Raw genomic sequence first — 17,182 nt, 5'->3', positions numbered from 1 at the left:
GGAGGCTAAGAAAGGAGGATTGCAAGTTAAAGGCAAGTCGGGGTAACTTAATGAGACCCTGTCTCAAAAGAAAAAAGAAAAAGTGCTGGAGATATAGCTCAGTAGGTAAGCACCCCTGGGTTTATTCCCTAGTGTAACAACAAAAAAAAAGTAATTCAAACAAGGTCAAAATCTGGGAAGTCTAATTCTAAAATCAATGATTCTCTGCAATTTGAGTTTCATGTGCTCACTTTTTGCATAATATCAGATGATACTCCCTGTATGCTTATATGCCTTTGTGCATTTTTTAATGCCTTTGCTTAGTTTTGAAAGCTTTTCCTAAAAGTGGAAAGTCAGATGTTAGTCATTCATATTCTAGGGAAAGGTGTCACAGGAGAGCTGGAAAATAAACATTTCTTTTTAGTTTAAATTCTTTGGTTCAAGAATAAGACCAAAAAAGATTCACAAGGTGATAAACTTAGTAGAATCAAATCAAGATTCTCCTCCCTATAGAATATAGGAAGCCAAGAGCTGGCTGTGAATCAGGAAATTTTGCATGTTTTGCAGGGAGAGTGGGTGTCTTGTCCCTTGTTCTTTAATAATTTGGGGTTAAGTTTAGGGTCTAGAAAGATACAGAAGATCTTTGGATAATCCAAATCAGCACTCACTCATGTGTGCTCCATGCTAGGGCATGAACAAGCCACAGAGCTCCTAGAATTCCCCCATTTACCACATTTGCATTAAGGTGGCAGCTGTAGAGTCCAAGAGCAGCAAGAAAAGCCAGGGCTGAGAAAGTCACCTTGAATTTTCTGTGGCCACAGAGAGTCATGGAAGAGGACTGAAGAGTTTCCCATATACCTCAAGGGCTGGTGGAGAAAAGAACCAAATGGTCAGGAAGAGCATGAATAATATGCAGATTAATAACCAGAGGTGATCAGAACCATGGACAGCTCAGCAGGTGCCAAAGGACAGGGCTGGAACTAGCTAGGTGCCAGTAGTCAAAGGTAGGTTCTGCTTAAGAACTGTGTGGTAGAGTTGTGGGATACCAGACAATGCAGATCTGAAAAGTCAAAGTATTCCCTCCAGTACCAGTAGGACTCCACAAGCTTTGGGTCTTAGAATTAATATCAAGGAGCAAATGAAAGGGAAAATCCTAACTGACTGGTTTAGATATTCAGAAACTGAAAATAAAAGAAAAAAGTCCTAAAATTAGTGACTTCACTTGGAAGTCTTAACACATAAAGGTAAGTATGTAAACTTTCTCTTATCAGATAGAATGGAGGTTCAAATTAGAAATTATACCAAAAAAGCAAGAAATTAGTTACATTTTCACTCTTCAATTGTGTCATGGAAAAATCTTATCCTACATTAAATTGATAGGGCCACAAGCTACTGGTCTGCTATTCATCTCAAGACTAAATTCTGAATTTCCAGAATATCCATAGACCATCATCAAGGGAACAAAATGGAAGAAAGAATTGGCCACTCCTCTTAGCAAGATGAACTCTATGTCCTAAACTGTTTAGAATGGGTGGCTGCCCTTGGAATGAGTACCAATAAATCCCTTGATTGCCCACCTTTAGAAATTCAGTGACTGCTGTGATTAGAATTTTACAAAACAGGGCTGGATTCCATTTCTCAGTTCAGGCTGGGAAATCTGGGTTTAGTCTCCTCTTTGAGCTTGCTTATGTGTTTAATTAAGTGCTCTTCACTGGGGCTTTCCTAGTAGAAGAGTCTGGCAGAGTATCCCTCTGGACATAGTTTTATATTCTTTTTCTTTTTGTCAAGATACCTATTTTAGGGCCGGGGTTGTGGCTCAGCAGTAGAGTGCTCACCTAGCATGTGCGAGGCCCTGGGTTCAATTCACAGCACCACATAAAAATAAATAAATAAAGGTATTGCGCCAAACTACAATTAAAAAATAAATATATATATCAAAAAGGATAACTGTTTTAGGTAGAAAATCTGGAAGTTTGTAGGAATAAGACACACAGCCCTCTCGGATTTGGGGAAAACTGCCTTTTGCAGCATTTAAAGCTTATGGGGTGTAGGTTCCTACATTCTCTGTGTAGTCCAATATCTTACACATGCACTCCCAAAAGAGAGATTTCATGATCACTTTGCTCAGTCTAGCAGCAGGAAATTGCATCTCTCCTTTGGGATTGAGTTCCAACAAAGTTCCAATAAAACCATGGGGGAAATGAATAAATTGGAAGATAAATTTTGAGATGCCCTAAAGGGTCAACAATATTAACAGTAGTTATTTCTGCATAGTGGAATGGGTGACTTTTTATTGTATTGTTCTCTATTATTCAAATTTCCCCAAATGATCACTTGCTTATTTTGAATTAAATAATAAAAAAAAATCAAAGGCAGATAAAAAGCCAAGGGAGAGAAAGTGAAGACAATTAAACCCATAGTCTTTTCTCTGCGATCCTACTGTTCTGCTCTTAAAGTTTCCTTGGGATGCTCAGTTTCCTTTTGTTCATTCAAAAGGTCCTAAGAATATCTTTCAACATGTCTTATAATACAACCAGAACAACTTATATTTGGAGTTGATGGTAATAACCATCTCTCTACAGCTGGGTGAAGAACTACCTCCAAGCAAGGGCTGACCAAAAGACCAAGTAAATGTCCTATTGTACTCTTTTCCAGGAAAATGAATTGAATACATAATTCCTGAATTGTCACCCCAACTCCTATTCACTCACTCACTTATGCCCAGTCATTCAGTTGGCACTTACTAGTGCACCAAGTGCGAAGAGACAAAGGTTAACAACACACATGTCTTTCTTAGGAATTTCACAGTCTAGCAGGGGATGAGGTGTAGAAATTATTTCAGTGTAATGAGATACAAGGCAAGTTTAAAAGTTTATGCAAGCCGGGTGCAGTGGCACACATCTGTAATCTCAGCCACTTAGGAGGCTGAGGCAGGTTGATTGCAAGTTCAAAGCCAGCCTCAGCAAATCAGTGAGGCACTTAGTAACTCAGCAAGACCCTGTCTCTAAATAAAATACAAAATAGGGTTGGGGATGTCACCCAATGGTTAAGTGCCCTTGAGTTCAATCCCTAGTATCAAAAAAAAAAAAAAAAAAAAAAAAGTAAATACAGGGCTGGAGTTGTGGCTCAGTTGTAGAGCTGCTTGCCTAGCATATGCGAGGCCCTGGGTTCGATCCTCAGCACCACATAAAAATAAATAAAATACAGATATTGTAAGAAAAAAAAGTAAATGCAAATTACATGACAGTTTGAATCCTGCATGTAATTCTCAAGATAGAGACAGATCATTAAAACCAAACTGGTTCATGACCTTAATGTAATATATGATAGATGAAGTTGTAAATTATTGAAAAATTATTTTTAGATCAAATGATGAGGTACTTAAGAAAAGATTAGCTCCTTACACCATAAGTTAAAGTAAATTCTGGATCATTTGAATAGTTAAAAAATGTGAAGCCAAGAAAAAAAATCAATAAACACAGGTAAATACTTATCTGGCCTCTGTACAGGGAAGAAAATTGCTTAAAATTAATGGAAAAACTTTTGAGCAATAAGACTCACTGTAAAATAGATTTTCATAATGTTGGTAAATTATAAATAAAACGAAATGGAAAGCTAGGAAAATGTGTTTGAAATAATAGAGTAATGCTCCTTTTTAGAAATTTATTTGTGAAAATTTCCAAAGTGCTGAAACTGCATATTGGGTTCTTTCATAGTAAAAATTTAGATTTCATTTAAAATCCTGTAGAGAAAAAATCCAACAGGTGAATTGTTTCAAGTGAAACATTATATAACCATCAATACTCTAGTTTATGATGAAGTTTATGAATAATTTAAGCATAGGTAACATTTTGAATAAAACATGTTCATTATAGCATTCTATCTGTAACAAAAAAGACATCAAAACCAATTCATGATGAAAGTCTCCAGACTAAGATGATATACAAGGTGCATTCCTATTCTAGTGATTCATCGGTCTAAAAACATTTCTGAATGATGTATTCATAAAATGGAAATGGAATCGGCAGGGGAAATCTCTCACTTTTTCTCATCACACTAGAGAACAATTACCTGGACAGCGTAATTAGCTATTGTCTTCACATGTTGGAACTAGGAAGGTATTTAAGTGAACCCTCTTTGGAAGAAATTCTCTTATCATGGATGGCCAGGAGATTGCGCGCACAGAGTAGAGTTTGGAAGAGAAACACCTTCCTATAGAAACCTTCTTTTGGAAGATGGTAGAAAGTAAGTGTCCAGTGACTTTCCCCAGGACCAAGAGCCTGTGAGTCTGGAACAGGATGGGGATGTGGCCAAAAGACCCTGAAAATCTCCGGTCATACTCTTTTCCACAGAAGTGAATTGAATAGATGCTTCTTCAATCATCACCACAAATTGCATTCACCTTCTGTATCTTCCTAGTCCTAGAATTTAACTCAGAGTCCAGTGGAGTAAATAGACAAATGAACCAGTTTTCTTGAGTTTTTAGCCAAATGGCTTCTCTATTTCAAAATGATTTTATCAATCCTCCACATTTTTTGAAAAGTGCTAGAAAATTTTAACTGTCAATGTTTAATTCTGTTGGGTGCCTAGAGATAATAAGACTACCAAAATCACCCAGTTGTTGGAAAGGAGAGTAGAAATGAAATATCTGTTGCTGAATACATAAGGTTTTCATGCACAAAATAATGTAATGCCCAATTCATTTGAAATAAGCATTGAACACATTTTGAGTTTAAAAAGTATATACTTATTCTATTTTAAAGAAATAGAAAAATACAACCATACCAGTTTCAGTATATGCAATGCTGTAGTCTTGGGACTAATATTAATGATTAGGAAGGAAATAGCTTAATTACTGTGAAATATGTGAAAATGTCTCTGGGACAATATAAGATAAAAATTGCTGGGTGTGGTAGAGCAAACCTGTAATCGCTGTAGCTCAGGAGGCTGAGGCAGGAGGATTGTAAGTTCATAGCCAGCCTCAGCAACTTAGAGACTCTGTCTCAAAAATAATAAATTTTAAGAGAAGGGCTGCAGCTGTAGCTCAGTGGTAGAGCAATCACCAGTACTGCAAAAAAAAATAATTAATTAATTAATTAAATAAAGTAAAAATAAATATTCCCTAGTTTGGGTATAAATTGAGTCATGGAGATGCAGCAAATAATGGAACATTTACAGACAGCCTATTATGTCCCAGATAATTTTATAGTAATTTCAATAACCATTATAAAGCAATCTCCTAAGGAATTTTGTAAAGCATTTTATATATATGCAACTTCATGCTATCCTGACACAAGTCCTGCAAATAATCTTTATATTCCTATTTCACAAGTAAATAAATCAGGGTTCGGAAATGTTAAGTAACTTAGTTAAGGTCACACACTCAATACAATTCAAACCTCTGACCCTTGTCCTAGTCTAGTTTGAAGTTGATATTTATTCAGGATCATACTTAGAGCCACTTTTTGAAAAGTCCTTCTCAGTTCACTAAGTGTTCTTGAGAATCAGTGGTATGTCAACAAGTAAGTCTGTTCTTGACATGAGTTTGAAACTCAGGATAAGATGAAAGTGTAATTGAGATCTTTCAGTAATGAGGATAACCACGAAGGATATTGGAGATGATGATTATAATGATGATGATTTGGTACCAGGGATTGAACCCAGGGGCGCTTAACCATGGAGCCGCATCTCCAGCCCTTTTTATTAAACTTTATTTAGAGGCAGAGCCTAAATTGCTCAGAGCCTCACTAAATTGATGAGGCTGGCCTTGATCTCAGCGTCCTCCTGCCTCAGACTCTCAAGTTGCTGGGATTACAGGCATGTGCCACCACACCAGTCTGGAAGCATGTTTTTAAGTATTTTGCTGTGAAATAATTATAGGGAGCACCTCTGCAAACTTGCAATGTGACAGACACTCAAAAAAATGTAACTATTTTACAGATGAGGAAACTGAGCCTTTGAGGAGCTCAGCTTATCTATAAGCACAAAGGTAGCAGAGATGTGGGACTTGAACCACGTCTATCTGACCCCAAAGTCCCTTAAGCTATGATTCCTATGAAATAGTAACATCTCTTCTTTATTTTCCACATCTTTTAATCAAGGATCATGAATAACATGAACTGGGAGATCTTTAGTTGAAAGCCTTGTTTTGATGTTCATCCTACTACTATGTATCGCCTTTCCTAGTTATTATTTCTTTAGGTGTCTGTCATCCCTGAGAGGCTGCAAGCTCTTTGATGAAGCCACTATCAATTCTCATTTGGATTTCAGCAATAGTCTTCTTTATCTTGGTATGTCTCCTATTCTTTTCTCCCTAGTCATCCTTACAATCTCTGGACATGTCTGATCTGAATAGCTTTTGCAAAGCCTGTCGGTCGTACAGGAATGCTCTTCCACCAGCTATTCCCTTCTCAGCTCCTTTAAGCTGTTATTCACCTGTCACTGCTCAGTGAGGTCTACCCTGGTCAGCTGCTTAAACTGAAATAGGCTTCGTTCCCCAACACTCCCTGTTCTCTTCAACCTTTTTTGCCAGAGCACTTTAAAAAACCATATATAATCTCATGCTTCTTTTTTATCTTCTGTTCCTTGTTTTTTTTGTGTAATAATTAAGTGAATTAATTTGCACATGCTATATTCACTAGTATCTAGCATACATTATGTGCTAAATAAGTGTTACCTCTGGTTGTTGTTACATTATACTGCCGAGTAGTTTTTTTTTTTTTTTTTTTGTACTTTGGACTGAACCCAGGGGTACTTTACCATTGAGCTACAGCCCCCAGCCCTTTTTAATTTCGAGGCAGAGTCTCACTGAGTTGCCCAGGCTGGCCTCAAACTTTTGATCCTCCTGCCTCAGCCTCCTGAATTACTGGGATTACTGAGCACTGGAATTGCCAGATGCTGCAGAATATTTTGAAAGGTCTCACATTGAAGTTCCTTCTCCATTTACTGAATGGAGTAAAGAAAGTTAACCAGGGTTAAGTTAGCATCTGGCACATACCAAAATGAAGAGGTTTTCTATAATCATAATAATGGCCATAATGATAAATAAGTAAATAAAAAAGTGATCAGTCACATTGAAAGGACTTAGGAAGATAAAAATTATGATTACTGTATAGGATAAAGGTAGTAAATGGGCAATTAGTAAAATATCCGAATTTTTTATGATGAACATATTTGTGTTTGAAGTTATGTTAAAGGAATATTTTCTTAGAACATTTGAGAATATTCCCAATGTCTACCCAAACATAGGCTATGACAAGTGCATTATCAACTACCTCTACTGCATCTTAGACCTCCTAAGAGGTAGAATATATTGAATTCTCTCCATTTCAAAAGCCAAGAGCAACCAATGAATGCTCTGTTTTTTCTGGGGACATTGTCTCATTGTTCCTTTTGATTGAAGACACTTTGGCTGTTTGTTTGAAAAAAAGTAATTCCTTTTGTAGAGAGCAAACACTTCCTCTACATTCTTCCAGAAGTAGTTGAATAAATTACAATTTCACTATATTTATTAGGTACCTATAACATTCAGTTCAGCCACTGCTTTAAACCTAGATGCTGTACATTGTGACATTAATGGGCATCAGTGAACTGCATTTCCCTGTACACAAGTCCTTTCATAGTCCCCCACCGGATTGAGTCTTTGTTTGCCCATATGGCCCAATTTGGCTAAACACCAACAAGTATAGTGCAAGCAAAGGTCAGATAAATACTTGCTATTGAAGCTTGCTGTCTTGGAATCCTGAAATGATGCTTAGAAGAATAGAGGGTGAAAGACTATGAGAGAAAGGACCTCAGCCATCCTAGCCATTCCAGGCATCCCAGGTGAAGCCCAAGTCAAGTGTGGGAGGTTATGTTGGACTTCTCATCCCTATCTGACTAGACAGTGTAGTCATCCAAGCAGTCCATGGCTACAAGAGGGACCCAAGGGAGGCCAGCTTACGTACTATCCAGTCAACCAAGAGAATCATCAGAAATGATCACTCACTGATTTTTTATTTTTATTTTTTATTTTTAAGTGGACACTATATCTTTATTTTACATTTATGTGGTGCTCAGGATAGAACTCAGGGCCCCAAGCATGCTCGGCAAGCGCTCTACCACTGAGCCACAACCCCAGCCCCTCACTGATGTTTTAAGCAAATATGTTTGAGCTGATTTTTCATACAGCAATATATAACTGACATATTAGGTGTTACTGAAATCGTTTCTTAATTTATACTTGCCTGAAAGTACAGCTTAAGGTCTAATGGGGAAACTCAAAAGTAAAATAAGAGCAATAAGTTTTTTATTGTATCAGAAAAAAAAATGCAGGTACTGTGGGAGTTAGAAGAAGACACTCCAAATTCATATTAGAGAAAGTTCCAGGGTAGTCAAGAAGATACACTTTATACATTGTGTACTTATCTCTTCATATTAAAACACCTATTGCTTTGTCTTTCTGTAAATATACAAAGAGCAATAATGAATTGCTCCAGGAGTTATTTAAAGTACTTATTTAATCTTCCTTCTACTGCTTCCCAAGTGACAGTCTTACTTGGCATCTTGCAGATGTTAGATATTCCACAAAAATTGTATTGTTTGCAAAACAACAAACAATTTCTGTGACTAATACATAATGATTTAATTTAGGCTTTATTAGGAAACAGGACTAAATCAAACCATTTGGCTCATAGGACATAAAATTTTATTTAGAAAACATAACGTCATATTAAGAGAGAAAGAAAAGAAGAAGAGTGGAATTATGATCTGTAATTTAACTGAGTTTACAACTGCTCTTGGAACCATATACTGTTCCCTTGGGTTGAAGTATATGAATAGTTTATTACTGCTCTTTGTTAGTTCTCCAAAAGTAGAGAAAACAGTGTTTCCATATTGAACAACTGGTTTTATGCTTTTATTTTCAAATGCTAAAATTGTTTTTACATAAATTTTATTTTTATGGGGGCTCTGAAAACATCGTTTCTGCAGTGAATTCCCATAATAATAAAAAAAAAGCTTTAGAAGAATGGTAATTTTGTTCCTTAATGTGTTCAGGCTGGACTGCTGCTGATGTCAACCCCTTGAAGTCATGGGTGATTATTAAACTGCACTGGAGCAGGTTCCATCCCAGGCTTGAAGGAAAGTGAAGGAGCTGCATTTTTCTCTACCTTTCCAGGCTGTATCTTTAGTCCTGAATGGACCATGGGAAGTAAAAGCAGAACACAGAAGGAAATGAAGTAGAAATAACTGCAGGAATCAGCATGAAATAGCCTTTCTATTTGTCCAGTTATAGAACCATTCTCTATTAATGGGATTACTGGGTATTATTGGTGGGTTGTTTTTTTTTTTTTTTTTTTTTTGATACTGGGTTCAATCTAACATCCCCAGCTAATCCACATCCTCAGTCTTTTCTAATTTTTTGAGACAGGGTCTCATAAGTTGCTTAGGGCCTTGCCAAATTGCTAACACTGGCCTTGAACTTGCGTTTTCCTGCCTCAGCCTCCAGAGCTGCTGGGGTGTCAGTCATGCCCCATGTCGGGCAACTACTGGATATTATTATCATTATTATCAGCAGCAGCAGCAGCGGGCATTATCTAAATATTTTCATTTCAATTTCTCTTGTTCATCAGTAAATTAGAAAAAGTGTATTATAATATGCATTTTAATTTGTTCCTACTTTTTCATTTAAAAAATCTTTTCACTAAAAAATGTGAAAGATCAAGCCAGGTGTGGTTCAGTGGTGAATGCCTGTAATCCCAGTGGCTTGAGAGGCTGAGGCAAGAGGACTGTGAGTTCAAAGCCAGCCTCCGCAAATTAGTGAGGCTCTAAACAATTTGGCAAGACTCTGTCTAAAACAAAATATACAAAGGACTGGAGATGTGACTCACTGGGTTCAATCCTTGGCACCAAAAAAAAAAAAAAAAGTCAAAGATCAAAACCAGATCAAGTTCACTGAAAACATTTCCTAAGATCTCAAAAATAATCTTGGAGATTCAGGATCTCCAGAACAAATGTATCCCGAGGACAAGGAAAAATATGGTATGGAAATAGTATGGTAGTGTTTTCAAAGAATCCAAAGAATCTTTTGTTTAATTTCTTAAAATATAAATTCATTATAAATGAAGCTGATGGACTCTTTCTGTCCTTATTGAAGGTGTTCCAACATATACAGCAAGTGACTCAGATCTTACTGTCGGAATACAGTCTGAATCTTATTGAGGCAACTGGGTACATTGATAGATGGTATTGATTTGGTGTGATCTTCTCTTTCCAGGTTAAGCCTAAATCCTCTTTATTGAGTATTAAAGTCACATTAATAATGTAGAATATCAGATTACTCTTCTTTCAATGTGTTTTCCTGTCATGATTATTGCTCTCTTAAGCACAAAAAAAAGTCTCTTTGATGCAAGGAGAATAGCTACACTTATTTTATTTTGCAGTGAGGAAACGGAAGGCACAGAGCAGTCAGGGCAATGCAGGGACAGAACTTGGAACTCAGTATGTGTCACGAGACTCAGTCGCTTCCATCAAGTCCAATAACCCTAATATTATATTTATAACGTAGTGTTATTTCTTCTATAATTTTACTTGACAGCTGAGCAAAATGAAATTTTTTTGTTAGGTCTCCCAAAATTAGCAAAAAAAGAAATGTAGCAAGATCATATTTATTTACTTTTATAGATTCATCATAAAGATCCGAAGGTATAAGTATGAGAACCAAAAATGATCTCACTGTGGAAAAATGAGAGGATGTTTCACAGCTAGTACTGCAGGGTACAGTGGCACATGCATATAATCCCAGCCACTCAGGATTCAGAGGCAGAAGAATTGCAAGTTCAAAGCCATCCCCAGCGAGACCCTAAGCAACCCAGAAAGATCCTGTCTCAAGATAAAAAATAAAAAAGGGAGCTGGGGATGTGGCTCAAGCGGTAGCGCGCTCGCCTGGCATGTGTGTGGCCCGAGTTTGATCCTCAGCACCACATACAAACAAAGATGCTGTGTCCGCTGAAAACTAAAAAATAAATATTAAAAAAAATAAATTAAAAAAAGGGGCTGGAGATATGGCACAGTGGATAAGCCCTCCTGGGCTCAATTCCTGGTACCAAAAAAAAAGTACTATAATTTATTAATAAAGTATAAGAAATTTAAAAATTTGGTGCAGGACTGAACAGATGGCACATTAACTGACAGATTGAAAATCCAACAGAATAGCTGGGTGTGGTGGTGCACACCTGGAGGCCAAGTCAGGAAGATTTCAAGTTCAAGACCAGCCTCAGCAACTTAGTGAGAACTTGTTTCAAAATAAAATTAAATACTATCATGTATAACTAAAAAGAACCAAATTTTTTAAAAAGCCATAAATAAATTAACTAATTAAAAGGGTTGAAGTTGTTGTTCAGTGATAAAGCCCATGTAGGATAAATCTCCAGTATCACAAAAAATAAAACTAAAAAAGAAAGAAAACGGAGCAGAATGAGCACAATAGGAATTCCACAAGTGGCTTCATCATAAAGTGAAATCATTTAATTAATTGGGTTGGGATGAGTGGCAATCAATTTGGAAAATCAAAACCAAAATCTCAGATTTATGATTCCTATTAATTATTAAAATATCCCACAAAATTTAATGTAAATATAAACAAACTAAAAGAAAATGTGGGTCAAAGTCGATTGGATCATGTGAATAAATCTTTTTCAGTATAATACCAAGGCCAGGATCTAAAAATAAAATGAATCTGTATAGTAAAACATAATGTAAACCATGTTAATAATAAATTATGAACTTGAAAAATAATTGTCATAGTATGAGGGACAATGATTTATATCATTCTTTAAGGAGAGAGCTCCTAAAATCAATAATGAATAACCTAATAAACGAATGTAAAAATTATCTATATGAGCAAGTCAGTAAAGTAAATGTGAATGAAACACAATGAAATAATTTTTACCTGTAATATCGTTAAAGGTTAATACTAAATAATATAGGCTGTGCTGATAATAGGATGGCATGAAATACTGTCAGAAAATCTGTAAATTGTTATCAACTTTTAGATAGAATTCTGACAACATCTCTATGTTTGTGTGTATAGAAAAAAATTGCAAGACTATAACCCAAATTATTAAGAGTACATAAAAAAATGGAATTTCCAATAGTTTTAAAAATAAGTTTTATATTATCAAGGTTAGCTTGAATGTTGATAAATGTTTGTCTAAACCTATGAAATTATATTAAAATAAGGATGTTCCATAATATTAAAATAGTGCATTTTTAACCCAAGAATCTTTCTGCAGATTTAAGAAGTTCCAAGAAAATGACTGGAGGAAGGAATAATACAACAATCAATTTCATTCTTTTGGGATTCTCAGATTTTCCCAAGCTCAAGACTATTCTCTTTATAGTATTCTTGGGAACTTACCTCTCAACAGTGGTCTGGAACCTGGGCCTCATTGTCCTAATTAGGTTGGACCCCTACCTTCATACACCCATGTATTTCCTCCTTAGCAACTTATCCTTCTTAGATTTCTTCTATGTTACCTCCACGACCCCTAAAATGCTCTCAGGCTTCTTCCAGAAGCACAGATCCATCTCCTTTCTCGGGTGCACCATGCAGTACTTCTTCTTCTCCAGCCTGGGTCTGACTGAGTGCTGTCTTCTGGCAGCCATGGCTTATGATCGATACGCCGCCATCTGCAATCCCCTGCTGTACACAGCCATCATGTCCCCCACTCTCTGTGTGCAGATGGTGGTGGGAGCCTATGTAACTGGCAGCTTTGGTTCATTGATCCAACTGTGTGCTTTACTTCAGCTCAATTTCTGTGGACCAAATGTCATCAACCATTTTTTTTGTGACCTGCCTCAGTTATTGGTCCTATCCTGCTCTGAAACCTTTTCCTTGCATATCATGAAGTTTGTGATAGCAGTGATTTTTGGTGTGACATCTGTCTTAGTCATCATGGTCTCCTACGGTTATATCATTGCCACCATCTTGAAGATCAGCTCAGTGGAAGGCAGATCCAAGGCCTTCAATACCTGTGCTTCTCACTTGACAGCAGTTACTCTCTTTTTTGGATCAGGTCTCTTTGTCTATATGCATCCCAGCTCTGATGATTCTCTGGGCTATGACAAGATGGCATCAGTCTTCTATACAGTGGTGATTCCCATGTTGAATCCTTTGATTTACAGTCTGAGGAACAAGGAAATTAAAGATGCTATTAAGAGGTGTAAGAAGAAGAAAGTCTTTTTCCATAGCCACTGTTAATTCAAAGTCTGGTAGACTAATGACCCTGCTGACTGGAAGAATCTAGACTGTGCAAGGGAAATGCATTTAATGTGATGCCCTCTCACTGATGCTATGGCAGAATTCCAAGTCAACCCATCTAACTCTGGGACTGGCTCAGTGCCATGTAAATCCCATGGCTGTTTTCAGTCTTGACAGTTGACTCTCTTCTCCTACACCACCAAGAACTCCACAAGGCAGTTAGTATATCAATTTGTATAAAGCGGCAACCTTCAGTTCTTTGGTTTTTGACCCTCGCACATTCTTTTGGAACTTCATATTTCAGGCCAAAAGGAAATGAGACTGAACATGAGGTCGTTGGTCTTTCTCATGCACTACATCACAAGCAGTATAATGACTACTTAGTTCCAGACTTCAAACACGCAGGGTGCCTAGGCAAATTCCAATCAGTTGAGGAAGTAATGTGGAGAGAAGTGTAATTTTAGATTTTGACCTAACATCTTTGCCAAGGAAAAATGTCATAAGGAGTTTGGTCTAGAATTTTTTTTTTTTTTTTGTATTTTATTTTTAGAACTAAAGTAGGGATTGTTTGTAAGTGAATAAACAAAGGAATTTTTATGGTACTCTCCAGTCCTTGGAAAGTTAAAATAAAAAGAAAAGAAGGAATCCCTCAGACCATATATTGAAAAAGTACATTTTTGTTATTATGGCAGACTGGATAGTATAAATGTACCCAATGCTACAAACAATGATATATATTGAAAATATTTACATATATCGTTTTGAGAAAGGGTCTTGCTAAGTTGCCCAAGATAGCCTTAAACTTGCAATCCTCCTATCTGAGCCTCCCCAGTAGCTGGGATTACAGGCATGTGCCCCTGTGCCTGGCTGATGAAATATATTTTTAGAAAATATCTTAAAATACTTTTCTAAGCAGGTCAGAAAAGAAAGAAACTGTTTAGTATGCAAATATATATTAAGTAAAATCAGGAATCTTGAAAGCAAAGGCAGCCCTGAAGATGTCTTTCACATTAGAAATATTGGCCTATTTTCTGACAGACCCATGAAACTTTGCAACAGGGAGACAAAGCCAGGGACTTCCTGAAGTCTGACAGGAGACCCAGACATGCATCTGAGAGTCCAGGGGACTACTACTCAGTGCAAGAGGAAATTAAAAGGAGAAGTGCAATTTCACAAGAAAGAAAATATTGACTATCTCAGTAAACTGAGAATATGTGACCATGCACCCTAATGGAAGCTGGCGGTCTGAATTCACACTATCTATAGAGGTCACGGAATCTTCAGTGACAATTTAAAGCAGTGCCAGGTAGGAAGTGACCTCAAGTCCAAACTAGCCAGAACCAATTACAAGTTCTCTTTTAAGGATTTTAAGAGATAGTGTAAACCCAGACTCTAAACAAGTCTTCCAAATAAACTTTCAGTGAAAATTGATTTACACAAACCTCAAAATACCCCAGGAAATGGGGATTAAAAAAAAAAAAAAAAAAGAAGAATGGCAACGTTAGGCCCCAAAAGACCTCGAAGACAACGATTGAAAATACAGTTAAGAGAACAATAAAATGAAGTTTTCCAAGGGTTTCTGCATGTGGCACTAGGGTAATAAAACATAATTTGAAATAATTGAAATGCTGGCTTTAAAATAGAAATCATTTTCATATGTATTTCCATTTACTTTATGGAAATGAGCAATAATTAATCCCCGAGTGAAGTGAAACCAGGACACTAGAGAAGTGAACAAGTGCCCTAATGTCTTTCTTGAGGACAGTCCAGCTGAAGTTGCAGGCCCTGAGCTTCTGCTATGGAAACCACTCTCTGGGTGGTGATGGGCCAGGGTGAGGGTATGTCCTGGGGTCTCAAAGGTGATTGTACAGAAAACCAACAAGGCTGTACTCTCAGTGTAAAGAAGTAAGATTTCTCCCAGGTCATGTTTAAGAAAACAAATGAAAAATGGTTCATAGTAAAAAAAATAAAAATTTACAATATGCAGAATCAAGCCACCATAACTGAAAACTAGCAAGGAAGAAAAAAAAATGTCCAAAGTCTTCAGATATTGGAATTATCATTAAAAAGAATAAGACAGTTGGGACCAGGTGTGGTGAAACACAGATAAAATCTTTCCCAGAGCGAAATATGTTCTCTCCTGAGGGGACAATACCAAGACTAAGTTAGAGGTCTGGTGACTTGGAGCACCGAAAACTGATAAACCAAAATGGAGAGACTTGGTCCATCTGTACAATCCTGTACAATAGGACATGATTTGGCCATAAAAGGCGGTGAAGTATTGATGCCCTCTGCGTTGATGACCTTGAAAGCACCACGCTAAGTGAAAGAGCCAGTCCCAAAGGACCACCTACTGTATTACCCCATTTTCATGAAGTGCTCAAGACAGTCAGACCCGCAGAGACAGAAGGGAGACTGGTGGTTGCTTTGGGCTGAGGGAGTGGAGAGGAATAGGGACAGAGTATGAATGGGGGTGGGGCTTCTCTTGATGAAAATCTGTGAAATTAGAGAGTGGCAACGGTTGTAAAAGTGTGAATAAACTAGAAGCCACTGAACCACACACTTTAAGCAGATGGATTTTATATGGTGCAAAGTGGACCTCAATACAGTAGAAAGGAAGGGTGGGAGGGAGAAGGGAAGGTACTCAAACATACCTGGGACCACAGATGACATTCAGAAATGGTGCAGGCACGTTTCTGAGCTGGATATGCCTTAGAGATCTGGTTATTAAAGGGAAAAAAAGAAAAAAAAAAGATGTAAGCCATGGAAATTCAAGGTCCTAAGAAAAAAAATTAAATCAAACAAAATAACAGCACTTCTCTGTTTCTGAGCGAATCACATACAAAGGAAACTCTTTCCTTTACCAACAGAAGAGGACACACTTAAACTAAGAGACTTGGTAAAATGTTCAAGCCCAACATCCTTGTCAGATCCCTGCTAACCCTGCACCGTCCCAGACCTCAAGCTTTGGTCGAGCCATAACTGACCAATGGAGCTGGGGCTTCAGCAATCCCCCCTTCTGTTGTGCTATGACGTGGACCAGATGTCTCCAAGAGGAAATATCTTGGCATAGAGCCAAATGAGGAAGGACGGAAGAAGAGAGGGGCAGCCCCTTTAGTTAGAAGTAGGAATGAAGAGATTGAACATAGATCCCCTTGAAATTTAAAACATGGCTTGAAGCTGGGCGTGGTGTACATGCCCTGTAATCCCAGTGGCTCTGGAGGCTGAGGCAGGAGGGTTGCATATTCAAGATCAGCCTCAGCAATTTAGCTGGGTGCTAAGCAACTTAGACCCTGCCTCAAAGAAAAAAAAAAAAACAAGTAGCCTGACTTGAACCAACTCGGGTTACCTATTGACTGTCAAGATTACATCATATAATTATGAAGAAGCCTAAGTTAGCCAACGAATATGGAATGGCATATAAAATGGAATTAAGTCTTCTATGTCTCTTTTATCTGTCACTGTCACTAGGAGACATCAAAATGTGAAACCCTGTTAGGCCCTCATTAACCTGTAGAGGGAGGCCCATCCCAAGATTCTGCATTAACATAACTGTTCATAGACAGGGCCAGGGTCTGAGTCGTGACAGTGCTGTACAGACTTTCACGTGTGCAATGTTTTAAAGATTATACCCGTCTGCCCCTCACCTCATGGGTGAGGAAGAAGAAGCTCAACTTAACCTAGCAAATGAGGCACAAATGAGGGATAGACACAGATGTGCATAGGTGTCATCCAAAGGGACAGAATGTTAGCACTGCTTCCACAATGAATAGTATCTACATTTTCCTAAATAGTTTTCACTTTAGACGGGATTATTTCTACAAATATTTTAACATGCATGTCTGATAGAGGTTGGATAAATCTCTCTGTGCTCTGCCCCAGAAGTTCTCTTCATCCTGATGGCCCACAACTTCTTCATCCCTTTTACCTTTGGATAAATATAAAAATATATAACCTACATAA

The 17,182-nt window shown here is 37.5% G+C and overlaps 1 protein-coding gene across 1 annotated transcript; it reads left to right on the top strand.

Annotated features, from left to right (window-relative positions):
• Positions 1-12,271: 12,271 nt before the first annotated feature.
• Positions 12,272-13,219, top strand: LOC143390542 (olfactory receptor 5AN6-like). The gene has a single exon (XM_076842914.1). The coding sequence runs from the start codon at positions 12,272-12,274 to the stop codon at positions 13,217-13,219; it is 948 nt and encodes a 315-aa protein (XP_076699029.1).
• The last annotated feature ends 3,963 nt before the right edge of the window (positions 13,220-17,182 follow it).

This window comes from Callospermophilus lateralis, chromosome 2 (genome assembly GCF_048772815.1).
Source record: "Callospermophilus lateralis isolate mCalLat2 chromosome 2, mCalLat2.hap1, whole genome shotgun sequence".
NCBI classification, from domain to species: domain Eukaryota; kingdom Metazoa; phylum Chordata; class Mammalia; order Rodentia; family Sciuridae; genus Callospermophilus; species Callospermophilus lateralis.
The sequence above is the reverse complement of the archived record's forward strand: the minus strand, read 5'-3'. Positions and strand labels throughout refer to the sequence as shown.